We start from the raw sequence: 27,542 nt of genomic DNA on the forward strand, positions 1-27,542 counted from the left end.
CATGTGGCTCGTGAGCTGCAGTTTGCCAACTACTGGCTAGATGATCAATATGGGAACCAAGGATAATGTAAATGTTCTAAGTTGTCAAGAGGGAGTTGCATCTTCTCAGCACGCTTTTGTCCAGCCATGGAGCAGGCTTTTTGGACATGAGTGACCTAAGAAGTTGGGATCTGGAAGAAGATTCTTATAGATGTGAACCACTGGAATTTCCTTGCTAGAGGGGTGTGCATGCTTGTGGCTGTGACTTTTGGCTACTATTGTATATGTTCTGCTTCCTGGTGTGCAAGGCTAAGCTAATTGCTAGCAGACTGGCTAATCACTTCAGAATCAGCGGTGACTGACAATTGTCAAATGAGTTTTCTTAGCACACCCCGTCCAGCTACCCTGGCAGGAAGGTGAAGGTAGCTGTCTGAGCTGCTGTCTGCAGACCACAGAGGCTGACTGATGTGCACATCAGATTACAAACTGATACACCAACAAGGGCTGTTAGAGGTTTTCTAACCCCAGAGAAGTTAGGACACTTCCCCAGGACCCACTGTTAGCAGATTCTGTCCCTGAAACTCAGTGGCTCTGGCCTGAAGTGGGCCCTTCTCTCTGGGCCTCAGTTTTCTTTCTACAGGTGGAGATGGTGAGCTAAGGCCCCTCTGTGTGTAATCTAGTGGCAGAGCCAGGATAAGAGGCCAGGACCTTGGACTCTGGCCCACTCCCAGCTCTTCCCCGTGGCATCTCTAACAATGTGACCTTTTTCCAAGGGTCTGAATGGTGTAGTCAGAGACCTGGGTTCAAATCTTTTGGCTCTGTGATCTGGATGTATTGCTCAACTTCTGAGTCTTCTCTGTATCTTTAAAATGAAGATAATGTTTATCTTACAGAGTTGCTTTGAAAAGGAAGTTAACTTAGGTAAAACCCTCAGTACAGTACCTGGTCCCTTTTTAAGCATTTCATAAATGGATTATTTTTATTGCTAACAGTAGATATTGTGGTTCACACTCACTGCATTCATCTGGATTGGAGGTTTCCTTTCTGTGAAACAGGAGGGTTAGATGGGACCAGTGCTTCTCCCCTCCTTTGGCATCCTATAGTTGTTTGTAAAATCTACATATAGTTGTGATTTTCTACAATAATGTGAATGCATTGGTTTTAATATAAAAATGCTTCCTCCAAATCTTTGAGTATAGTTGATCCTTCAGGATGAGGTGGCCTCAGCTATCCCCAAAGTGCACACACCTGCCCCCCTCTGTGGATGAGGTGGGATCGCATCATTTCTAAGATCCCTCTCAGCCTTAACATTCCAGGTTCCTAGGGTGAGTGAGTCTCCTCTTCAAAGGACCTAAGGTTGGTACCCAGGAATCCTGAAGGAACCTTGGAGAGGCAGGCTCCCATGTGCCCCTGCCCCTACTGAGACTGGAAAGGGCTAAGTGGGGTGTATCCAGCAGAAGGGAGGGAGATGTTACAGCCTCTTGGAGTAAAGAATGCAGAAGTCTGGAGGAGGAGCAGGGCTATGTCTGAGCCTGACTTTTGGCTGTTGGGCTGATAAACCTGGCTGGGTTGGGTTGGCAGTTTTCCACCACCCCAGGTAAGTTCCAGAAAACACTAAGCCATTGTTTCTCATCCACAGCTGGAGGCTGTCCTGGGAATGGGCCTTCATATCATGGGAGGTTGGGTAAGGGCAAGGGGTGAACTGCATGTGGAAACATAGGGCTTGTCACACGGCCAAGGCATCCTCCTGGCAGTTCTGGTATAGTACCCAAGGCGGAGGACTGGGATTGTGCCCAGCCAGTGGAAGCAGAGTCGAGGGGGGCCTGAAGAAGAGCAGCAAGCTTTGGAGAAGAACACAGAAATTTCTGTCCTGTGAATGGGAAGAGAGAGAGCATCTCTGTATATGGGGAGAGGAATATCTACTGATGGTGGTACATACATTCCCTACAGATTAGTCACTATGCCTGGTCTCACTCTCAGGCCTGAGGGATTGAAATGAAGTCATCCATTTGTTTAGGACAAATATAAAGGACTTTCCCTGAGCTAAGGATTGACTACATTAGTCAAATTTGTACCCATCAGATATCATTTCAATAATATCCAAGGGACTATCAACACAGTTGTTATGCTGGAAATTTCCTGTTGGGCATGGTATTTATTATAATAAGATTTAACATATCTTGCTTAATCTTTCCTGAGCATGTTATCAAATTGAGCCAGGACTTGGTGTAAGGACTAGATTCTAGTTCTGCTTTATTAGCTCTGTGACTTTGGGCAAGTCCCTTGGCCTTTGAACCTCAGATTTCTCATCAGTAAAATGGGGTTTGGCATATCTCAATAGGTAGTGAAGTTGAAGTGAGATCTTGATTGGGAATGCATTTTGTAAGTTGTCAGTAGCTCAATGTGAATTTTAAATAGAAACCCTTTGGACAGCTTTATTTAAAGGCATTGCTATCCTCTAGGTCCTCCACAACCTAGTCTCAACCAATTTAATGACTATATCTCTCAAAACTCCTCTTAGCCCAACTCTTTCCCAAATGAGTTCCCTTGCTCTTACATGCAGCACTATCTTCCCCTTCTCTTCCCTCCAGCTCAGCAGATGGTCCTGGCCCTTTCTCTGTGCCTCGCAAACTGTAGAGATCCCTGCCCCCATGTTTGAGGATACATAGGTCCACTCTGGGCCCATTTCTTCAACTGTAAAATAAGGGTGTTGGATTAGATGATTTGGTTCTCCTTCCAGTCCCTGCATTCTGTGATCCAGCCATATCCACTGTGCTAACAGTAAATCACAATTTGGGAGGGTGAGAACAATGCTTATTATCTAGCCATTGCCAAGTAACTGATAAAAAGAAGTCAACATAAGAGTATGAATTAGCAGTCTACTCTTTGTGATAGATAGGGCTATATCTGCAACAATATTTAAATGAACTAGAGCATCTAAGTGAAATTTGATACCTCTGATTCTTCATCATAATTGTTATTGAAGAGTTACCATTTGTTGAGTGCTTGCTGTGTGCCAGGCATTGTTAGAAATTGCATATTACAGTGTATTGGGCATTCTGAGTATCTACTTTGTGTTGGATGCTTAAAGTTGCCTCTAATCTCCACAGAGCCCTACAAAGCAGATTTATAGATGGGAAAATTGAGGTTTAGAGAGATTAATAAATCGCCCAAGGTCATTAGGCTACTAAGTGGCAGAAGCACGTTCACATCCAGGCATGTCTAACTACAAAGCCTGTGATGGGATCATTCACTGAAATCCACTGGCTGTCTGTTACCACCTAGCTTACTTGTAGATTGTCATTTTATTGTTACTAGTGCGCTAGGACTAGTGGTGACCAGCTGTGTTCTTGACACAAGTCTGGGCTTGACCTTAGAGTAGTGATTGGTCTCTCTGTAGGTGAGGTGGCCAATCTGAAAATTGCATGGGAAAAAACCTACCTGGATTGAGCACCCTCCCTCCTCCAGCATGTGGGAGACTCCCAGTCTTTTTTTTTTTTTTAATATATTTTATTGATTTCAGAGAGCAAAAGAGCGGGAGAGAGAGATAGAAACATCAGTGATGAGAGAGAATCATCCATTGGCTTCCTCCTGCACGCTCCCTATTGGTGATTGAGCCCACAACCCACATACCGGGAATTGAACCATGACCTATCTCCTGGTTCATAGGTCGGCATTCAGCCACACCAGCCAGGCAGAGACACCCAGTCTTGGCTGCCTCCCCATTCACCTTCTCTGTGCACCTACTGTCTTGTCTTAGTGCTAATAACTAAGAGTGGAAGGAAAACTAGAAATTCATCACCCCGTTTGCCAGGCCTTCAGCTTCAGCCAGAGGAGGCAGATTGTGTTGGTGGGCGTAATTAGAAAACAACTGCAAGCCCCACTTTCAAATCTGGGAGCCTGTAGGAGTTGGTAAGTCAGGTTGGCTGTGTGTTTTCTTTGCTGTGTCACAGTGGGGAAGTATCGTCAGGCCGCTCCGTAAAGGAAGCTCAAGTGAGCCATGGACATGCCAGAGCCAGATGGGTACTGGCAACTGCCTGGGCCCCAGCAGGAGCTGTGGGCACTTGAGGCTGGAGACAGTCTTCAAATGCAGCCTTGGTCCTTGTCAGCCTTGGTTCTTATCGCTGTTCCCCATCTCTGCAGCCCCTCCCATCAGCAGTGCTTCCTGCCCCCCTCTCCTTGGAAGATACTGTTCCAGCCTGATGCCTGAGGCTCTCACCTGGGAAGGCAGAACTCCCACAGAAGTATCCTCCTCATTCTCTCTCCTCCACTCATCCAGGTGTTAGTCTAGCCACAGAGCTAATGTTTTCCCAAGAGAAACAGGCCAGGGGGAAGCTGGCAACCCCCCGAAAGTGCGTGGAGAGGAGCAGGGACCAAGTGAACTCTGCTCACAGTTCACCTGCATCGTGTTCTCAGAGTCTAAGGGACCTCCTAGCACAGGATCCTCTGGGCCTGTCCCTTCAGATCATCAACATAGGGCCAGTTTCCTCCCCAAAAGGGAGGACCGGTGTGCACTTCAGGCAACTCAGAAAGAAGGTGGGGCAGCCAGCCTGGAGCTCCAGAAGCTGCTCAGAGCCCTTCAGGACGGGGTGTAATCAGCAGAATCATGAGGCTCCTGCCCCTCCTAGGACTTCTCCAGAGCTTTCCTAGGCTTCTCTGAAGACCAGAAGAGGAGGGGCAGGGCAGACTCATGGCACAGACTGGTGGCCCTTCTCTTCACTCCCCTTCCCTCCTCTTTCTAGATCTCTCCTCACCCCCGTGACATTCCAACACCATCAGCACATCCATACTACTGTGGGCTGCCCCAACCTCCCCACTTGCCCTCACACCCCCTCTCCCCAGCCCCAGACTCATGTTTCTAAATAACTCAAATTACTAAATGTTGGCTGAATTGAGGGAGGGAGAGGAAGTTGGAAAGAAAAGAAATATATATATAATTGATTTTTTTACAGAGAGGAAGGGAGAGGAATAGAGAGTTAGAAACATCAATGAGAGAGAAACATTGATCAGCTGCCTCCTGCCCACCCCCTACTGGGGATGTGCCTGCAACCAAGGTACATGCCCTTGATCGGAATCGAACCTGGGACCCTTTATTCCGCAGGCTGGTGCTCAATCCACTGAGCCAAACCGGTCAGGGCAGAAAAGGAATATATTTTGTAATGAATGATACTCCCCATTAATTTTGCTATTAATATTGGCCACTCTGCTAAGGGATTAAATGAGATAAGTCACCTTAAGTACTTACTCCCATGCCTGACACATAGTTAGTGCTCACTAAACAGTAGCTATGATTGGTTGTCTCTCTTTCTTCTTTTTTCCTGGGGTTTCTGCTCAGCTCTTTCAGCCCCAGCCCCTCTGTGGACAGACCGGGGAGCGGCCTCCGCTGAGAAGCTGGAATAACGGTATAGGCACCTGTTACTAGCACTTGCCCAGTCTTCAGAGCTTTCGTGGCCTTTGCTGGTGTGTCCTGAGGACCAGCTGTGCCTGCCTGACTTGGCTGCTGCTCCCGTGGAGCCTGTGTGGTGGGCCCGGAACAGAGTCCTCTGGTAGGGAGGCCTTCGCCTCCTCCCTGGTGTCCCACAGGATCTTGTTCCTGCTCTGGGCTTGGCTTCCCCTGCTAGAACCTTTCCTACCTGTCCAGGTGTCCTGTAGAGGGGACAGGTGCACTAGGGCAGGAAGGGCCCATGTAGAGAAGACTAGGGAAGGAAGCTGACTTTCTTTTTAAAAAAATTTTTTAAAAATATATTTTTATTGATTTCAGAGAGGAAGAGAGAGGGATAGAGAGATAGAAACATCAATGATGAGAGAGAATCACTGATCAGCTGCCTCCTGCATGCCCCCCACCGGGGATCAAGCCCGCAACCCAGGCATGTGCCCCTGGCCAGAATCGAACCCGGGACCCCTCAGTCAACAGGCTGACGCTCTATCCACTGAGCCAAACTGGCTAGGGCAAGGAAGCTGACTTTCTTAAGGTCACACAGCTGGTTGGAGTATAGCCGTAGTAAGCACTAGAGCAGCCGTGGGCAAACTACGGCCCGCGGGCCGGCCCGTTTGAAATGAATAAAACTAAAAAAAAAAAAGACCGTACCCTTTTATGTAATGATGTTTACTTTGAATTTATATTAGTTCACACAAACACTCCATCCATGCTTTTGTTCCGGCCCTCCGGTCCAGTTTAAGGACCCATTGTGGCCCTCGAGTCAAAAAGTTTGCCCACCCCTGCACTAGAGTCACTGACTCGCTTCTGTGCTATTTTACCCTCTGGTGCTATCTTCTGTTTTCTCCTGTGCCGGCTCCCTTCTTGGCCACGGCTGCTTCTATCCCCTGAGCTTTGACAGAAATCTGAAAACAACGGCAATGGCAACGTTAACAATAGCAGCCACCAGGGACTGAGAACTTATTCTGTGCCAGTGACTGTTCTGGGGATGCTTTTTAAACACACTGCTAACCCTCATAGCAACCCTGCAGGGTGGGGGTGGGTATTAGTAATGGCCCCACTTTACAGATGGGTAGACTAAGACTTTCATATTGTCACTTGCCTCAGGCCACACAGTTTAGCATCGAAGACCACAGCCGAGCAGTGTGTTCCTGGCGATGGGGCATCGTGGGGATGGGAGCCGTGAGTACTGTTCCTGTTCCCTGAGTTGATTGCCCAGGCTTGCACGGACCTGAGTACTCACAGTGCTCATTTCATGGGGTTTAAAAAAACTGGGCACAATTGGTATGGCCTAGCAGACCAGAGGGAGGAGGCCTGGCGTTTGAGGAGGGGATGATTGGATAAACACGCGTGTGACCCCTCTGCAGGGATGATACCTGATAATGAAGTGAGCGAACTTTAGGATTGTTGCTAGATTGTGATAGGAATGTGCATTTTGCTAATTTAGTTATACTTGCTTTTTGCATGTGACTTTTACTGCAGAAAGCTGCTCTCAGCCTGTTCTCATTAAATCCCAAATTAAGCAAGAACCCCAGCAGGAAGAGAGCAGCTCCAGGGGACCAGGCCTCACTCATTCACACTGTGTGTGCGGTTGGGTGTATTTATTTTATTTGGTCTGTGTGTGTATGTGTGCGTGTGTCCCCTTTCGAGAAAACTTAAAAATAACTTTCTGCCAAAGATGTGGGCACTCAGGGTTGTGTTGCTGAGCAGACACCCTCCTCCCACCCGCGGTCTGCTGCTTTGTTGATGTGGCCAGGCTGGCGTGGGCAGCTCATCTGCTCATAGAAGCCCAGCCTCTCCTTTAATGTGTTTTCCAAGAGGAAAGGCCCAGGAAGCCTTGGGGAGGGAGAGGCTGCCTGGTGCTCGGGGAAAACTCAGCGGTGGGAGGCAGAGCCGGCTGGCTTTGCGTGATTTCACTTGGGAATCCCGGGATGTGGATCCGAGTTGCTCAGAGAAACCCAGAGGGTGTACCCCGAGCGGAACATCATTATGCCCATTTCACGCTGAGAAGCAAACAGTAGGATGGATGCACAAGCTACATGCCGGGCTTAGAACGAGACTGGCATGTGTCTTGAACTAATTGCCTGTGGGACCCAGAGGAGTAGATAGTTTATGGTGTGGCGTGTTCTCCCACTGCACTGCTTTCTCTACGTCCTTTCTCTAGCATTCACAAGAGTCCCTGTGCAATAAAATTAAATGGAGTCATAATTTGGAAATGATTTTTAAATGTTTTTTTTTAACCCAAAATTCTGTTCATTCATGCATTCCACAATGATCTATTGAGAACTTATCAGTAATTTTGCTTATTGGCATTCTGGGCATTGGGGATACAGCAGTGAGGAAAACACACAGGACCTGTGACCTGGTGACGCTCGTGCTCCAGGGGGAAGACAGGTTAATCATATAACCATACAACTGCCTGGCTGCCAACTATGATGCGTGGAATCTGATGCGCTTTCCTAACCTGGGACCTGACCTAACCTTGATGGGACCAGAGTCTGTGTTATTTCCAATCAGCCATTTTGTACTTGTCAGTTGTTGGGGGTTTTTTTTTTGTGTGTGTGTGTGTGTGTGTGTGTGTGTGTGTGTTTTTTGAGCCTACGTGTGGGAACTTAAAATTTGTTCTTTTAAACGTCCTCTCAAGCTCTGGTCCCTTTTGCTGATCTTTCAAGGTGTATTTAGCATCTAACGTGGTAGCTGTTCCTACTTGCTTAGTATAATCCACTGATTTGATAAACATACCTTCCATGATTTTGTCCAGATCAAATGAGTGTCCACTACCAGAGACCTCTGTCTAAGGAGACTTAAATCTGATTTGCCCCATTCCTCAGTGGTGAACAGCATTATGGGATTTTTTTTTATTCTTTCCTCCTTTATTAGCCATAAAATATTCAAATATCTACTACGTTCAAGATCTTTCAGAATCTGGGTGTACCTTTAGTTCTTAGCCAAGAACTTAAATGGCTTAATGCAGGGGTCCTCAAACTTTTTAAACAGGGGGCCAGTTCACTGTCCCTCAGACCGTTGGAGGGCCGGACTATAGTTTAAAAAAAAACTATGAACAAATTCCTATGCACACTGCACATATCTTATTTTGAAGTAAAAAAAACAAAACGGGAACAAATACAATATTTGTATTTGCATGTTGCCCGCGGGCCGTAGTTTGAGGACCCCTGGATGTGTTCTCTTCATCAGTGTCTGTTTCAGGTTTCAAATCTCTCTGGTCTACATTTGTTCAACCATTTTCTTTGGAAGAAAAGATGGAATCAGATTAAATACTGATTCACCCTTTTCCCCATCCCCGCTCAAAGCTGCACACCACTACCTTCATGAAACCACTCTTCCACTTGTGTATTTAAGGAGGACAGAAGTGAGGGCCATTGGTGACAAAGAGAGCAGGGGGATAGACTAAAGCAGCAGTTCTCAAAATGTGCCCTGGGGACCCTTCTCAGTCCTTGAGGCCATGAGTCCAAATCATTTTTGTAATAAAATGTTGTTTGCTTTTTTCACTCACCTTCTCTCCCAGTTTTCTAGTAGCTACAGATACTAATACTGTGATGTCACAACAGATTAGATACAGAAACAGATATGAAGATTTAGGTGTCTTCCATTAAGTCAGACAGCAAAACCAACTCTTCTTACTTTTTTTGTTTTGGAAAATACATTTTTCTTTTTTAAATGTTATGTTAACACATAATGGGCTTATTGATGCTTTTTTTTTTTTTTAAATATGGCACGCTTCACGAATTTGCGTGTCATCCTTGCGCAGGGACCATGCTAATCTTCTCTGTATCGTTCCAATTTTAGTATATGTGCTGCCGAAGCGAGCACATTATTGATGCTTTTAAATGAACTAATATTTTTTAGTTTTAATCTCTAATACAGTGAATATTGATAGCAATAAATTACAAACAAAAATTCTTTGGGATCCCCAATAATTTTTAGGACCATGAAGGGGACCTGGGATCAAGAAGTTTGAGAATGGCTGAGCTAGAGGGTAAGGGGTCATTTAGGTGTTATGAGAATACCAGTTACTCAAGAATCAGACACGAGCCAACAGAAAAGCTTAAATTCATGTCATTGCCAGTTCAGACGTTCTCAGTCTGTTCCAATGTGTGAGTTGCATAGGATGAGAGATTCCTCTGGAATCATGGAAATCCTTCTGTCCCTAGGAGGAGAGGTACTGGGCTAGGCATCACCTTGCTACCACGTTTTAGGGGTATGCTCCAGGGACTGCTCCTGAAGCTCCCAGCCGGCAGGACCAGTGCCACTGGGTCCTCTGCACTGTGTGAACACAGCCTGTGGAGCCTGGTTGAAATCTCAGCCCAGATTCCCTAAGACAGTTACAGCCTGGAGTTCCCCCATCCGTCTGCTCTCTGGGCTTGTCTCCCACTCAAGGGATCATAACCAGGGCTTCCTCACTTTAAGGAGAAAGGAGCAGGGTCTCAGGAGGCAAATGTCCCATGAGCCCTGGGTGGTGATTCTAGGCCAGATGTGCCAAGGGGTGAGTGGTATTCCAGGCCAGATGTAGAGTTGGGGGTGTGCCCAGCCTCTGCAAGGGCTCAGCTCTCTGCTTGACAGCCTCCTCCCTTCGCTCCACACTCAGACTGGAATCTGCAGCTCTGTGAAAACCCATGAGCTTCCACCCTGGTTTCCCCAGGACTCCATTGAGAGCCTCTACAGCTGGCAGCCAGGGGTTTCAAAGGTCACCCCAGCTGGGCGGATTAGAACAACAGATCTCCCTGACCGGGTGAAGCTAGCTGCCCAGCGGAAGGCGAGTTGCCACATCTGCGAGCAAAGTCTTTTTTCAGTCGTCCTGGGCTGTGGGGCGTGTCTGGCTCTCCTCCCCTCTCTTCCTTGGACAGACCTTGGACAGAAATCTCCGCAGTACAGTGGGAAAGTGTGGCTGCCCACGCGTCCCGACTCATGTGAGAGCTGCCCCGGGGAAGAGGCCACGGTAAGGCGTGTCTGTTCTTTGGTGTGTGGCTCCACTGCTTGCTCCCATGGGTTAGAGCAAGTCAGCCTGGCACAGCCCACAGCACCCGGGGATTAGGAGCAATCAGGGAATTTGTCAGGATTGGAGTTCTGCAGAGAGGGGGTTAAGGTAGGGAGTGGAGCTGTCATTGCCTGGTGGTGTGCTGCCTCTGATGAGTGTGCTGTGGCCTGTAGGTAGGTTCACTCCTGCCAGCCAGGCTGCCAGTGCAGAGCCTGCTGGCAGCCCTTCCCTGTAGGGAAGGCGTGGTGTTTCCGGGGTGCCCTGCCGACTGACCCTGAACGGTGCTTAAAGACAGCGATCACTTAATATGAATGCACTTTGGGCAGGAAAGGGGTCAGCTGGTTTCTCTAAACCTGTTCTGCCACTCAACTCGATCCCTGATCTTTAACTTTTATTCTGAGTCTTTTCGCCTCAGAGTTGCACTCTGTTTTGGCCATAGTTAAAAGTGTTCCTTTCTGGGTTCAAGAGACAACTTATAGTGCTTTTGATCAAATTCAAGTCAAATTAACTTAGTGCTGCTTTAAATGACTAATACATTCTGTTACTTGTGGAAACCTTATTTGGAGGTGAGCTTTGGCCCAAGAAGTGTGTGTGTGTGTGTGTGTGTGTGTGTGTGTGTGTGTGTGTGTGTTGGGGACGAGGGGCTGCTTCCAGCTCTTACATCACTGCTCTTTTGGACCCCCTTCCATTTTTTTCTCTTCTTCTCTTTTCCCTGATCATTATTGAGTAAAACTTTCTAGTTCAGCGGTTCTCAACCTGTGGGTCGCGACCCCTTTGGGGATCGAACGACCCTTTCACAGGGGTCGCCTAAGACCATCCTGCATATCAGATATTTACATTACAATTCATAACAGTAGCAACATTACAGTTATGAAGTAGCAACGAAAATAATTTTATGGTTGGGGGTCACAACATGAGGAATTGTATTTAAAGGGCCAGAAGGTTGAGAACCACTGTTCTAGTTGGTTTGTTTGATTGCAGTCACCGAGCACCACTCTGCCCATAGAGAAGATATTGCAGGTGTTCTTGATGGGAGTGTGGTCGCCAGGATGGATGAGGGGTTAGATGGGAACAAGGATGGTTTAGTTTGATTTTTTTTTTGATAGAGCATTCTAAATATGTCAGTAGCCATTAATTGGCAGCAAGGAAGGAATCTTTATGTGTTGATGGCAGGGGATGGGGCAATGGACTGAGCAGAGCTGTTTGGTGTATCTGGCCGGCCAGGGACTGGGCTCTGGTCCTGCTTGCTCGATAGTTAAGTAACTGCCCCACAACCGCAGGGGACTGGATGTCTTCTGGCTGCATTGACTTGCCTGTTCTGTTTCTAACCATGAAGCCACACCTCCCCTAAGGATGGATTACTCCTGTCTTCTGTGTTCTTGAGCTTAAGCATGTTCCTTTTTTAAAAAAATATTTTTAATTGATTTCAGAGAGGAAGGTAGAGAGAGAGAGAGCTAGAAACATCAATGATGAGAGAGAATCATTGATCAGCTGCCTTCTGCACGCCCCTTATTGGGGATCAAGCCCACAACCCAGGCATGTGCCCTTGATGGGAATTGAAGCAGGGACCCTTCAGTACACAGGCTGACACTCTATCCACTGAGCTAAACTGACTAGGGCTGAAGCATGTTCCCTTTGATGATAGTATCCGGGGCCTTCGGGAAGTTTAGGTGGACCTCAGCAGGTCTTGGATCAAGAGGATTTGTAGAGGGTCCCGAGCCTGATGTCACCACTCCTAGTTTTCAGCTCCTCTTAAAGCAGAGGCCGAAGAGCCTTGTGTCTTCCAAAGCCAGGCCTGAGAGCAAAGGGGAGGCACATTCCTCTCTGCAACTCCCAGTATTCCTCTCTGCAATAGCCTCTGCCTGTGGCATCTCTCTTTACTGGGAATAGCAGGAAATTCCTCATGTAGGTCATGGGCTTTGGCTTGGTTTCCACTTCTTAGCTTAGCTTCTTGACCTTGGACAAGTGTGGTTGGCTTTCTGAGTCTCGGTGTCCTCACTGGTAAAAGGAGCATAGTCAGAACTGCCTGGCAGGGCTGTGGGGACTGAGTAAGACTGGTGCCCAGCACGGGGTCAGAGGCACACACCCTGCCCATTAGACGGTGCTACTAGAACAGACATGACAACCCTTCTTCCCCATCTTTTCAGAGTCCTGCCATCTGCCTCTACTACTGTTACACAGTAATCCCACTCAGCTACCTTGTCCTGAAGAGATCGGGCTGGCCTGGGCATCTTGCTGTCCTGCTCGAAAGCGTCTCTGTCCTCTGGCGGAGAAACTAATTTTCCTTTGGGAGCTGGATGATGATATTGACAGCCACCGCTTATTGAATCCCCTTTATGCTGTACTATGTGTTTTAGACACACTCTATTCAAATCCTCCTTCAACTTTGTGAGACTGATATTATCATTCCCACTTTATGGAAAAGAAGACTGAGGCCAAGCGAATTGACATTCCTTGCCCAGCTCACAATTAGAAAGTGCAGTGCCCCTCGATTTATGGCAGGATCTGACCCTCATGATACCTACCCCCACCTCCACCCCACCCCCCACCCTCCTGGTGCTGACAGCACAGAGTGTTATCTGTCACCTCGCCTCAGTGGCAGTGGAGGCGGGCAGAGGAGCAGTGTCCCTTCTGGAGTATGGTCCTAGGTAGCCCTGCAGGATATAAGAGTCCCATCCCTTCCCTACCATGTTACTCCATTCACCACACACACGTACCTATTCACTGCCATACCCTAGCACCTAGCTTGGCATGTGGTAGCTGTTCAATAAACAGGTTTCAAAAATTTTTAAATTTTTTTCAATTATAGTTGACATTCAATATTATATTAGTTTCAGGTATACTGCATAGTGGTTAGACATTTATAGAACTTACAAAGTGTCCCCCCATAAGTATAGTACCCACCTGGCACCACATGTTATTGACTATATTCCCTATGCTGTACTTTATTTACCAGGACTATTTTGTAACTACGACTTAATCCCTTCACCTTTTTAACCCAATCCCCCAACCTTTTTCCCATCTGGCAGTTTTGTTCTCTGTTTCTATGAGTTTGTTTCTGTTTCGTTTGTTTTATTCTTTAGATCCCACATAGAAGTGAAGTCATATGCTACTTGTCTTTCTCTGTCCGACTTATTTCACTTAGCATAATACCCTCTAAGTCCATCCATGTTGTTACAAATGGTAAGATTTCAAATTTCTTTTATGGCCAAGAAATATTCCATTGTGTATATACCACATCTTCTTTATCCAACTGTTTATTGATGTACACTTAGGTTGCTTCCATATCTTGGCTACAGTATATGAAATGTTCTTCTTTGTCTCTTGTTATAGCCTTTGTTTTAAAGTCTCTTTTGTCTGATATAAGTATTTCTTCCTGACTTTTTTCCCCCCCCCTTCATTTCCATTTGTCTGAAATACTTTTTTCCATTCTTTACTTTCAGTCTCTGTGTCTTCTGATCTGAGGTGGGTCTCTTGAGGGCAGCATATGTATGGATCTTGTTTTCATACCCATTCAGCCACTATATGTCTTTTGATTGGAACATTTAATCCATTTACATTTAAAGTAATTATTGATAGGTATGCAATTTTTGCCATTTTATTATTCATAATTTTTATCTTTTTCTTCTTCTTCTTAAAGAAATCCTTTAACATTTCTTGTAATACTGGTTTGGTGGTGATGGACTCAGTTAGCTTTTTTCTTTTTCTGGGAATCAGTCAATATGTTTTAATTGAGTGAATGAATGTATCATGATTCATGCCATTAGAATTATATCACGGTTACTTTGAAATGGTTCTGCAAATACATACGAAAACACAATGATATGAGTATGACACAATGCTAATAACTGAATCCATGAGATGAGTAGTTGAGGTGATCATTTTATCATTCTACTTTTCTGTGTCTTTGAAATTTTCCATAATAAAACTTATTTTTAGTTTAAAATTTCTATATTATTAAATTTCTATCATTATTTTTCTTGTAAGTATACACTCATATAACTGCCTGATATTCCACTGTGTTTAACCCATCTTACTGTTAGATATTTAATGTGTTTTTTTTAAATTTCTATTTAACTGGGTTATTTTTCTGTTTCTTTTGCTATAAATAATGTGATTAGCATTCTCACTTACAAATTTGGGGCCGCATCTCTGATTGTTTCCCAGTTACACATTTCTAAATGTAGGATTACTAGGAAAAAAGATGGATGTTTGTTTAGAATCATTTTGCCAAATTGCTTTCCAGACAGATCACACCAATTTCTATTCCCCTGGTTGGGTACCAGCATGCCCACCTCACCACAGTCTCACTGGCATTTTGTTATCGCTCCTTTTAAATATCAATTTGGTTAGTTCCTAAGATAATAGCTTGTTCTTAAGTTGCACTCTTGGGTTCTTATTGTGACTAGGCAGTGTCCATGTGCAGTGCTCATTTGTCTGTCTTCTATGAACCATCTAAGGAATAGCCCTTTCCCATTTATCTGTCAGGCTGTTTTCTTACATGTAAAGTGTCCTAGTCCTTCATTTTTTATTGTAAACATTTTATCCCAGATTATCATCCATCTTTTAATGTTGTCCAGAGTATGCTTTGACATATAGAAAATCTTAATTTTTTAAAGCTGGGAGCAGCTTTCAATTTTCTCCCTTGTTACCCCAACCTCAGGCCCCCTTCCCACCAGCCAACTCTGACTGCTTACAAGAGGTCAGAGGGCCCAGTGGTTAAGAATAGGGGCTCTGGTGCCAGACACATGGGTTCAAGTGCCAGTCCTGCCCCCTATTCAATGCCAAGACCTTGGGCAAATTTCTGAATCTCTCTGCACATAGGTTTCTAATCCATAAAATGGGGATGATGGGATTATTTATCTTACAGTGTTGTTGTGAGGAGCAAATGAGCTATTATTTATAAAGTGCTTACAACAGCTCCTGCCGTACATAAAGTGCTACATAAGGTTTGCTTTCATTATTGCCGACTGCAGCGAACCTTTTGGAAGGGATTTTGTTTGCAAAGCTAATATGGTATTAGTGAAAGAGAAAGCTGGATCTGTCCAGCAGGATGTGCCCTGTTAAACAAATCTAGGTGTTTGTTATTTTAACTTCAACTTCAAAATATTATCTCCATTTTATTTTTATTAGATGTTATTAAATTTAAACAAACTAATTACATGCTCACCCAACTCACAGTGTGGGATTTAAATGTGTGACTAAAGATCCCAAAAAAGTGAACAGAACATAAAAACTAGGCATATTGTTCCTCTTCCGTTGAGCAGATGTTTGTCGTATGCCTGCAGTAGGCCAGGAGCCGTGGATTCTGTAGAGCATAAGACATGGTCCCAACCTGGAGCCTTCCCAGCCTGGTGAAGCTTCCACCTGGACTTCGAACCTGGAGCAGGGATACCTGGGATGTATTGTAGGTGGTGGTTGAGGGTGTCCGGTGAGCTTGGCTGGGATCTGACAACTCAGATTCCATCACTGATGCCTGTGTTCCTAGCCGGTTCTCCAGAATTTCCAATGGATTTAGGAAGCTCTCCCCTAACTCCATCTTCCTAAGGGACCCTTTCTCTCTTTATGAGAGCCAGAGCCGGTTTCTGTGGTAACGGAGAACTTGGATTCCTGCCTGTTACTAATCCCTCTTCTGGAGTCAGTCCTGTCTCTTTGGGCCAGCTAACTCTGCCAGTCCCATCGATAGGCATCTTGTCTAGTCCCAGTGAGGCCCTGGGCAGGGAATCAGAACCCAAGGTGTTCCCTCCGGGATGTCTCGGGGCAAGTGACTTACCTTCTGGGCCTCAGTTATAAACGAAGGAGTTCACCTAGATAATCTTAAAACACTCTCTTCTCTTCTGTTCCGTGACCTTTGAGGCTTTTTCACAGTCTTGTCCCCAAAAGTAGGATGTCCTCCCTAGCCTTCCTTCCCTTCATTCAGCCACACACACTCACCTCACCCAGAATCCTGTCATATGAATCCCAAACTACTTTCTTTCTTGGAGTCTGTATCCTGTTTTTCTTTAGCTTGTGAGTTCTCATGGTGCAAGCAAAAGCAGCTTTTCCTTTCTGCCACAAATGCCTAATGTAGATGTTGATTCTGAAGGGTCAATGACTGATATATACCGATTTTAGATACGTATTGTAAAAACTCGGGGGACTGTTTGGTTTCTCTGTTCTTACCCAGCTGCCGCTTTCCTGGAAGTTTTCCATGGGGTTTTGCAGAGGCCAGGGCATGGCCCTGCGAGCTGGCGTCTGAGACCAGCTGGGCCTCACCCTGGCAGCCTTGCGTGCGTGCGGAGGACACAGAGCCTCTCATTCCCAGAAGAGCTCCAGGTGGACCCTGACCTAAGGGGCACCCGCTCCCTGTGAAACTTAAAATCCCAGGCCCAGCAAGCACACTGGGCCTGCTACTGCCTGAGGAGAAACAGGACTGTGCTTTGTCTCGTCTGACCTGTCTTCCTTCCTGTTTGCAGACTATGGGGGATGTGAAGCTGGCTGCCTCGGCACACGTTTCTAAAACCTCCCTCAGTGTGGATCCCTCGAGAGTCGGCTCCATGCCCCTGACCGAGGCCCCTGCTTTCATTCTGCCCCCTCGGAACCTCTGCATCAGAGAAGGAGCCACCGCCAAGTTTGAAGGGAGGGTAAGATGTGGGCTGGATGGGAGGCTTGGGGGAGATGGGGGCGGTGGGGGGGGGGGTGGTTAGACTCCTTCTGGAGCCTTTTTCTCATCAGGATGGACCTGGTAGAGCACCTGGTTTGTTTTGGATCCACATGTAAAGTGAATGTATGCCATTTGCCCTATTTATTTTTTTATGACTTTGCTATGTTGGAGGACTTCAGGGAGGGGATGTGGAGGGACACCGAAATGTTTTGCTGTTAATGTAGGTCATGTCTGGGTATGCAATACCTGATTATAGGAGAACACATATGCTGGTGGCAGGAAGCGCACAGCTTGGGTTTAAATAAGTGCCTTGGGATATGGACAATTAAAAACTGACTATAATGTTCCTTTCCCTTTCTCCCTGGAAGGAGTGTTTAGTTAGCTAGCCTTCTCCTGTGTCCACTTGGTACACCCAGGGCAATGGGATGGGAGGTAGGACCCTTTATCTTCTGCTAATGCATATTGGTCCCTTTCCTTTACCGGGTCCCCATTTCTTCTGCTACACATGGGCATGGTAATCCCTTGTCCATCTTGTACTAGAAGGGAGAAGAAGGTGGGAGCATTGAAGACTAGCTATCAGAATATCTGGTGTTATGCCCAATTGGAGAGACTTTCAGTGAGCTGCTGCCTCAGACCACGAGGAAGTCAAATCATCCCCTTGATGTGGAGATGCATGTGGAAGTCAGGGGATTTGCAGGTAATGGTTGTCCTGGATTCAACACGGGGGTCTACCCCAGGAAATGCTTTTGAAGCTAGAGGACTTTGATCGGAGCAAAAGACAACTGAGGTGGTGGGAAATTCATAGGTTGCACTGTGAATCTACAGTTGACCCTTGAAAAATATGGGTTTGAACTGCGAGGTCCATTTATACGTGGATTTTTTCCAATAAATATACAGTCAGCCCTCTGTATCCCCAGGTTTCGTATCTGTGGATTCAGCCAACCATGGATTGAAAACAGTATTTTTTATTTGCAGTTGGGAATCCACAGACACGGAGAGCTGAATTAAGTGACATGTGGATTTTCAACTGTTTGGGGGTCAGTGCCCCTAACCCGCATATTGTACAAGGGTCAATAGCACAATTCAGGAGCAGGCCCCCGAAAGCTTGTAGGAGGAAGGGATTGAGCACCTCACTCTTCCCGGTTGACACTGGGCCCTGCCTTTGTTCAGGTGCCAAGTTTGGCTGGTGGTCCTCTGGAGAGAGTGCAGGGGTTGTGCTTTGAAAATGGCCCGGGAGGCCCTGCACCATGTGCTCACACAGGCCTGTCTAGTGAAGGCTGCTGGCTGGTAGTTGTGACATAACAGTCCTTGTCGTGTCTGTTATCTGAGGAAGTTTGTGGAGAAGGGTGGCGATGCTGCTGAAGGGTCTGTTTCTTCTCTCTGGGCACCACCAGGATGAAGGCTCTTTTCTGTTGTCCTGGCTGCAATCCCCCCACATCCCCACAGCTGGCAGGGCAGATGCAACAGGAAGAATCCCTAGGGGGTTAGAAAGCACTTGGATAGCCATGAAAAGGAAGGAAGTGCTGATACATGCTTCAACATGAATGAACACTGAAAGCATCATGGCAAGTGAAAGAAGCCAGACACAAAGGCCACATAGTGAATGATTCCATGTATATGAAATGTCCAGAAGAGGCAAACCTATGGAGATAGAAGGTGGATTAGTGGTTGCCAGGGGCTGGGGAGGAGGAGTGGAGAGGGACTGCTAATGGGCCTGTGGTTTCTCTTGGGGATGATGAAAATGTTCTGAAATCATATGGTGATGATGGTTGCACAACTCTGTGAATACATTATAAAACACTAAAGTTGCACTCACAAATAAAAAATGAAAAATTTAAAGATGGCTTTGCAAACTGATCTCATCTCTATACCCACCCTCTTGCCCTCTGCCTCTCAGATGACTGCCTTCCTCAAATTCAGACAGACTGGAGAGGAAGAAATGACTTCGCTCCCTTAGAGTATGTTGGTGCCCTTGCTTTCTTTGTGACTTTGAGGTCATCGTGCCTCTGAGTTATTTGATTTGGAACTGTCAAGGAATGGACACTGGCCCAGGAACCAGCACTGGAGTCCTTTGTTGCTGTCACTGTCTGGTTGGAGAGGTCACACCTTCTAAGGATCTATTTCCTTACCTATCTATATAAAACTCTAATATGCAAATCAACCGAACGGCAGAATGACCTGCAGAATGACCGGTGGGCAGGGGTGGGGGGGCAGCGAGCAGGTGGCACCAGGCCAGCCAAGGCGGTGCCAGCAGGCAGAGGGAGGCAACTGGTGGCAGCGGTGGTGGGGGTGGGGCCAGCATGTGTGCAGTGCCCCACTCCCCCCATCACCCTGCCATTCGCCCTGCAGATTGGCCCTGATCGCCGGCCAAGCTTAGGGACCCTGCCGGTGCACGAATTTTGTGTACCGGGCCTCTAGTCGGAGAATAAACAACTAGTTGTTTCTGCATTTCTAGCCTACAGGATGTGAAAAGAAAATGAGCTGAAGAAGAAAATGGTAAATGCACTTAATAAAGTTAAAAAGTATAGTAACAGTATTTTTTTAATGAGGTCAAATTCACATAATGTAAATGTAACCACCTTAAACAAAACAATCCAGTGGCATTTAATGCATTCACAATTTTGGTTGCAGTCTTCTTAAAGTATAGCAGTCTCCATGTGAAAGTTTTGTTAATTTTGATGAAATAGTTGACATATGTCACATGTGGACTACATGTTAAAATGAATGTGCTGCTAAGAAGTCAGCCTGCAGAGCTACTTTACCGCTTACCACCTGCCTGGGACTAACCCAGAACAGCACCATGGCAGCGTGCTGGTGAGCGGTGGGCACAAAAGGAAGACGGTTCCGGAGAGATGTTAGAGGGAGTGCCAGGCTCCAGCTGCAGACTTGCAGAGAGAAACGCAGAGGGAAAGGCTGTCATAGAAAGTTCTCTGTAAACTAGCGTGCTTCGAGTGTGTGTTATCACTGCAGAAGGGACATTTTGCATTGGGGAAAGGCCACCTCAGATGATTCCAGAATGAGGAAGCTGGTTGTTTTGACACCAGAGATGAAGTTGTCAGGGGTGTTCTTGACCTGGAGCCCTCAGCGAAGGGAAGGGTAAGGCAGTGTGAACCTGAAGTGACATGGGCATTGAGCAGGAGTTGCTAGATATGGAAGCCTGAGCTCCAAGGGGGTTACCCACTGAGCATGGTCCGTGGTTCTCTGACTTCATTGCTGCGGCCGCTTGACCCTGCCTGCACCTGACTCCTCCCTCCAGGTCCTGTTCTAGATGCTCATTCTGCACCAGACAAGTCCTGCGTCAGGTTTACAATAACCTCAGGACCTCAACTCTTCAGTCACTGGGCTCTTAGAGAATCTCTTACAAGTGAGTGACTTTTAAAAATTAAACCTTCAAGCTACTACTTGGGCCCAGGCTGGTGCCCACTGTAGCTGCCAGGAGTCCTTCTCTTCCATGTGGTGCCCCCCGAAGCTCTGCCAGCTTTCCTCTCCCCCCACCCTTCCCTCCTTAAAGTTGCCACCAACAGCTTGAGCCCTGGAACCTGGGTGTGAGGGTCCTAGGATGTGGGGGCAAGGGCCTCCCATGACTGTAGAAATACAGTGGACACCACCAATGTGAGAAAGCTGTGAAGGTTTGTTTCCTACCACCTCCTGGCGCTGGCAATTAGAGGTTGGTTCGAACTGCACTTTCTGTTTTTATTCCTGAAAGAGGTAAAAACGGCTACCTGTCCTGCCCCCTTTTCCTTTTTTTAGGCCTATTTTTAAGCCAAGGACTTAAATGAACCCTTTTCTCCAATAAAGCCCCCCTTTCTAGCAAGAAGACTTGGTGACATTAAGGTGGGGCCACAGGTGCCCCTTGTGGTTCATGTCTTTTCTGAGACGCCCTGAACTATGAGATGTTCGGCTCTGTGGGTCTCAGTCCCTCACATCTACTAGGGTTTTTCTAGTTTGTGGCAGATACGTTGGACAGCCAACACATAACCCATTACCAGTCCCTTTGCCCTTGCCCTTCTCCACTGTAGAGGCCACTGTAGGGCTTTCGTTTGCAGCTAAGTGTGGCAGTGACACATTCTGGCTGAAGTCTGCTAGGGAGTTTCTGGGAAAGTTCTTGCTTTTCTGATTTTTTCTTTTTTTTCTTCTTCTTCTTCTTCTTCTTCTTCTTCTTCTTTTTCTTCTTCTTCTTCTTCTTCTTCTTTCTTTTTTTTTTTTTTTAAGAAAAGGTCATTACTGCTGCTCTCATATTCCACCCCTCCCCACCTTCCAGTCTTGAATACAGATATGATACCCGGTGCTCAGGCAGCCACATTAAAACCACAAGGCAACAAGCCAGAATACTAAGGTTGGTTGGTGTGTGTGTGTGTGTGTGTCGGGAGGGGTCAGCAGTGGATAGAGCACGAAGACCAGTCGCTAAGAGAAAAAAATCCTAAGGCTTAAAGACTTTCTCAGATAGGATCTTTGGCTGTGATCATTCACACTGGAACTTTTACAAAAAGTATTCCTAACTGATAAACACCTAATAAGATGCATGTGGAGGCACTGTCTCTTTAAATGATGGGGATAAATAGGGAAGCAGTCAAAGCACAGAGAAGCACTGAGGACACTTTCAGACCCTTACCCAGTCTGCCAGCAGTGAGGGGAGTGCCCTGTTATGAGTTGAACATGGCCCTGCAGTCAAGCATTCTAGAAGGATCTGATCCTCCTTGGCTGTGGCCGTCTGGCTTGAACCAACAGGGTCTAGGGTTTCTGAGTGGAAGGCAACCACGTGGAGTCAAGTGGTAAGTTAATGTCTCTGTAGAACAACTGCTATTTGATCAGAGTCTACCGAACGGGCCAAAACTACATTCCTTTTCGGACTCTGGCAGCCTAGAGCTCAAGGAGGCTGTCTTTTCAGGAACCCCTGAAACGGTGGCTCTGTATCTCATCAGAGCCACCGTGAGATCCAGACAACCTGAGCTCATGTTCTCGAAACCCCTGTTCCTTCTTCCTGCTCTACCCTGGTCTCAGAGCAGGGGACCTGTCTACCCCAGGCATGTGCTACTGGAGCCATATCATCCCCCATGTTCTGGCCCCCAGGACCCCAGAATTCTTTACCAAATGGCCCTGAGCCCACTTCCAAGGCTTGTGTGGCCTCCTCCCAGGAGAAGATGAGTGGGGCACCCATTTGCCTGGGGGGATGAGAAGGTAGATACAACTTGGATGCGGGGTTCTGTTGTCCCCCCACATGCATAAGAGGACCCCTCAGTGCAGGAAGCAGCTGGGATGGGAAGAGTGGTGCGCTGTCCTGTGCCACTGCCTGTGAGCACTGCTCGGCCCTGGGGCACAGGGGCCTCGATGCACAGACAGCCAGGGCCAGGGGCTGAAAGAAACTCCTCCAGCTGTTCTGTGGCCCATGCAGGCGGCTCAAGTGTCAGCGAGCTGCTTCCCCACCACAGTTAAGTACGAAAGGAGCGATGGTGGCAAAAATGCTGAAATTACGGGAGATTTCTTCCCCTTAGCCCTGGAATTCATTCTTATCAGAAAAAGCAAACATAGTGATAGGCCCTGACTGTGCTGTAGATCAAATGAGCTGATGCTTAGTGCTTCTTGAGAAGTGCAGCTGAATGAGGTTTCCGTCCAGGCTGGGGTTCTTGGTGTTGACGTGGGCCTCTCCGTCAAGGGCTAGCCTGGCCTCATCAAGGCAGGTTTATGTTTAAGTTGTGGAGCGTAGAGGAAGGGAACCAAGAAGACCTGCCTCATGAAAGCCTGAATCATTCCTCAGTTTCCACATTAGCCAGTAGTAATATCCTCCCCCCACAACTTCTTCCCAGTTCACTTCCCACTCAGAAGCACTCCGCCACCCTGAGAAATTGGAAGGAAGTAGCTGATCTGCTCTCTGTCCTCAGGAGTCTTAATGATGTGGCTCTGGAGAAAAGCATGTGCATATAAACAGTAGGATATGACAGTGAATAATTCAATGCTTGAAATAGTTCAATAAATAGTTTGTATTATAGGAATTTAGAGGAGATTAAGATGAGGCTTGGAGTGGCTTGAAAGCTGGTTTCCTACTTCCTGAATCCTGTCTTTCTAGTGTGTCCCTCCTACTGCTGCTTAAGCAATCCTCCTCAAGTGGCGTCTGCCCGTGTCACCCTCTGCTCAAGTCCTTGAACAATGGAGGGGGTTCTCCATCACTGCCTACAAAGCCATGTGCCGTCACCCTGACTCTGGCACTGTCTGCAGAGACCCAGCCCCGTTCGCCCAGCCAACTCACACACAACAGGAACTTGGTTCTGGTATCACTTTTGTGGAGAAAGGGTAGCCAAGAAAATAGTTGGTCTCCCCTATCTATCGATTTGGGGTTAGGGATGGGGGCAGAGTATGATAGACGGGGACTGGCATTTGTTGGTGCTCTGTTGGGGCTAGGCATGTAACCTCAGTCATTTTGTCCTCATGGTAAAGCGGCTTTATCCACTCAGAGAAAGACAAGCATCACATGACCTCACTCATATGTGGAATCTAATGAACAAAATAAACTGATGAACGAAGTAGATCCAGAGATGTAGAAGCATGGAACACACTGTAGAATCTCAGAGGGAAGGAGTGGGAGGGGGAGTGGGTGGGAAGAGATCAGTCAAAGAACTTGTATACATTTATGCATAACCCATGGACACAGACAGTAGGGTGGTGGAGGCCTGGGGTGGGGGGTAAGGGTGGGCTAGAAGGGGTAAATGAGGGGGAAAGGGGACATGCAATACTTTCAACAATAAGGATGTTTAAGTGGCTTTATCCCCATTTTTATAGAGGAAGAGCCTGGGGGATCAGAATAATTACAGAACTTGCCAAGGTTACATCAGTAAGTGATAGAGGCAGTTCTTTGCGGTCCAGACTTTGTAGTCCTCACATTATGTGATGCCATCCCTTTCACATGGTTCCTTGAACTTGTGACTGTTTATTTATCACAATACCTGCCACATGATGGGCACTCAGTAAATATTTGGTTCCCCAAGAACCAAGGTGGTAGGGTCTAAGACTCCAGGCCTCTTGCTGTCAAACTTATAGGGCTTTGGTCCCAGGCTTCTTATAGGGGCTTCTCCCTTCACCCCACCTCACTCCCTGCCCTCACTGTTCTCCACCTGTATGCCTGCATCCCTGCTCCCCCTTTCTGGCTATGCCTTAATCTAGAATGCTCTTCCTTCTCTCCATTCTATCTGGCCTCAAGGTCCAATTTACGCTCTACCTCTTTCAGGCTGCTTTCTTTAAGTAAGTATGTTTTCTTTTTAAAGCATTTTATTAGAGGACAGAAGAGCCATGGTAATAGGATGTGGAATATTCCCAATAATCACATAAGATCATTCATGAGTAACAACCACGGGAAAGAGCTGACTGCTTTGGCCTTTTAAAAATGTATTATCCATTCATCATCGCTGTGCCTATAACTTTGTTATAAAGAAAAAAATGATTTAAATCTTAAACTATTTTTAAAACAAAAATTCAAACAATGTAAAAATGTGACTTTCCTTGAACTTTACTTCTATTCTCTGTAGGTGGCCACCATGAGCAATTAGGGTAGAAATGTCCTATGAAATATGAAAAATAAGCATGTATCTATATGTGATCTATAATTATAAATCTGTGTACCTATATATGACAATATTTATAAGCATACATACAAACATCTGCAGCTTGCTCGTTTTACTTAACATCTTTTGGCATTTTTTTTTTTTTACGTTAGCACATAGATCTACCTCATAGATCTAATCCTGAACTTTCTAACCTTCAATTGCTCCCTCCTCTGAATTTCTATACTTACATATGTTACATTTTTACTTTTTGCCAATTTATAATTTTATCAGTTATTGTTTATTGTCTTTTGTTTCCTCAATGAGAATGAGTTGTTCAAGAATAGCTACTAGCCACATGTGGCTATTTAAATTTAGGTTAGGACTAATTAAGATAAAAAAAATTTAGGCCCTGGCCAGTGTTTTTCAGTGGTTAGAGTGTTGGCCCTTGAACTGAAGGGTCACAGGTTCGATTCCTGATCAAGGTTATGTACCTGGGTTGCAGGTTCGATCCCTGGCCCCAGTCGGGGTGCATGCGGAGGCAACCAATTGATGCGTCTCTCTCACATTAATGTTTCTCTCTTTCTCCCCCTCCCTCCCTTCTACTCTCTCTTAAAAAATCAATGGGAAAAATATCCTCAAGTGAGGTTAACAACAACAAAAAATAATAATAAAATTAAATTGAATCAAATATTTAGTTTCTCAGCCACACTAGCCACATTCTAAGTGCTCAACAGCAACAAGTACTATGTTGTGCTATTGGACAGGGCTGACCGAATTCAGGTCCCATACACCAGAGAGCCACAGCTAGACAGTATGTTAATAATTGTTCCATTCACAAGAGAAATAAGACATTACATTCTTGAGAATTTACTTAGGGCATAAGATTCATCCAAAGAAAAATGTAATCTCTTCATGAAAGGATTTTTGTCGTCCATTTGTGTTGAAGAATGGTAATCTTGGTATCCTGGCAAGTTGGAACGTGCTCCCAAAATTTCCCTCGCTGTCTGTTCCAGAGCTTCTCACGGCAGGGAGGCTGGTGGGGGCTGCCGTGTGTCACTGAGTTCCCGAGGTATTCAGAGCAAAGGCAGCGGAATGGGAAGTGACAGGCCGAGTGTTGTTGAAACTGCAGTTGTCAGCAGTTGGTGGCCACTTCTGGTTCAAAATGCTGGATAAAACAGACTTATTAACTCCTCCTCCCTGCAAATATGCCATTGAAATGAGCATAAAAGATTATAATGAGAATGAATTCAGAATTGCACTGAGAACAGGAGAGGGGGCATTAGTGGATGAGAATTTTCTTGGGACTGCCTTGAAGGATATATCATTACTGCTCATAACATACAGGGTGTGAAGCTCCTGCAGAAGTGAGAGCCGCACATTTGAGATGAAAGGTTTTGGAGATGAGGAGTGGTATAGGGCAGAAGTCATTAGAGCAGCGGTTCTCAACCTGTGGGTCGCGACCCCTTTGGGGGTTGAACGACCCTTTCACAGGGGTCGCCTAAGACCATTGGAAAACACATATATAATTACATATTGTTTTTGTGATTAATCACTATGCTTTAATTATGTTCAATTTGTAACAATGAAATTGGGGGTCACCCAAACATGAGGAACTGTATTAAAAGGTTGCGGCATTAGGAAGGTTGAGAACCACTGCATTAGAGGATGTTTACTTAATATCTATGTGAAGAAAACAGAAGCTCCTAGTGTGAAATTAATCGGTATCCCAGAGGCCTGAGGCAAAATGTGTTGGGCGAACCGTCTGTCCAGTTGCCTTCTGCTTACGCGCGCTCGGTGAAGCCTGCCCGTAGGTGTGTTCCACGCAGTCCATGGAGCTTGCAGTCAGGCCCCCAGTCAGGGAGGCAGGACTATACCCTGGGATGGAAACCCACCCCAGCCATCTGCATTTGGAAACTAGTTCTTTAGTCATAGTTGTGAACAGTTAATTCATGGCCACCAGATAGTTGAAGAGAATATTTATACAGTATAATATGGGTATCAATAAAATGTTTTAAAAAAATCAATCCATAGAACAAGCTCAAAAGTGTTATAGTCACAGAATGAAAGTAAGCTCTATGAGCCTTGGCAAGCCAGAAGTAAAGGAATGGTGAGTGGGTGGTAAGGTGAAGGTGGGAAAATAAAGGAAGAGAAAGCTATAAGGACACCAATGTCTTCATATTACAAGTGAGGAGATGCCATCAAAAACAGATGGATCACATAGCAGAGGTTTAGGTACACGACTTAAAACCTTAATGACAGAGGGCAAAAATGGCCAGCTCACTGGCCATATTTGACACAAAGACCTTTTGTGTTTGGCCAGTGGCGTTCTCAAAAAATTTAGCTAAGATTTACAAATGAAAAGCTTATACATACAATTCATTTCTACATGGCTTTTCTCAAAAATAAGATCTGGCAACATTTCCTCATGGAAACAGTTGGCCAGTGGTCCTACCTCCTGCATCTAAGCATGTGTCTTCCAGGTTGCTATAGTCCCCCCATTCCTAGTCATCGCCTCACACATGGACACACATCCATTGCCAGTGATGACTGCTTTTCCCCTCACCTTTCCCATATTAATAGTGGGAGAACAAAAAATGGGCAGGAAGGGTATCGTGGTATTCCTTGTCCCTGCCCACTTTCTACACTTGCATATCATGCCCAGACGCTGTAGGCATTTGAGTTTGTGATCTTGTCATTAATGTCCAATAGAAGATCAAAAAGTCAAAACAGGACTGTTGAGAGGGAGGCAGTGTAAGTCAGCAAAATTCCTTGTCATTCATAGTGGGAATCCACTAAGTGTTGACTAAATCTTAAATAAAAAACAAATACAGAGTATATTATTTAGAATTACGGATTTTAATGCTAAGAATGCAAAGATGATTTCAATGGTTATATCTGGGAAGTGATACTATTGCAAGGAGTGGGAGGACTAAGAGGGAACGAAACCTTTTT

At 46.0% G+C, this 27,542-nt stretch overlaps 1 protein-coding gene and 1 non-coding gene across 2 annotated transcripts in view; one reads left to right on the forward strand and one right to left on the reverse strand.

The window, feature by feature from the left end:
• Nucleotides 1-27,542, forward strand: part of MYLK (myosin light chain kinase) — a 262,717-nt gene that overhangs the window by 77,855 nt on the left and 157,320 nt on the right. The window contains 1 exon segment of the mRNA XM_006092848.3: nucleotides 16,868-17,035. Within this exon segment, the coding sequence (XP_006092910.1) occupies nucleotides 16,871-17,035 (165 nt within the window). The 5' untranslated portion in view covers nucleotides 16,868-16,870.
• LOC111826849 lies at nucleotides 9,141-9,247 on the reverse strand. Its single transcript, XR_002830279.1, has one exon. It is a non-coding gene; the product is annotated as a U6 spliceosomal RNA (small nuclear RNA).

Source organism: Myotis lucifugus, unplaced genomic scaffold (genome assembly GCF_000147115.1).
Source record: "Myotis lucifugus unplaced genomic scaffold, Myoluc2.0 scaffold_105, whole genome shotgun sequence".
Lineage (NCBI taxonomy): Eukaryota > Metazoa > Chordata > Mammalia > Chiroptera > Vespertilionidae > Myotis > Myotis lucifugus.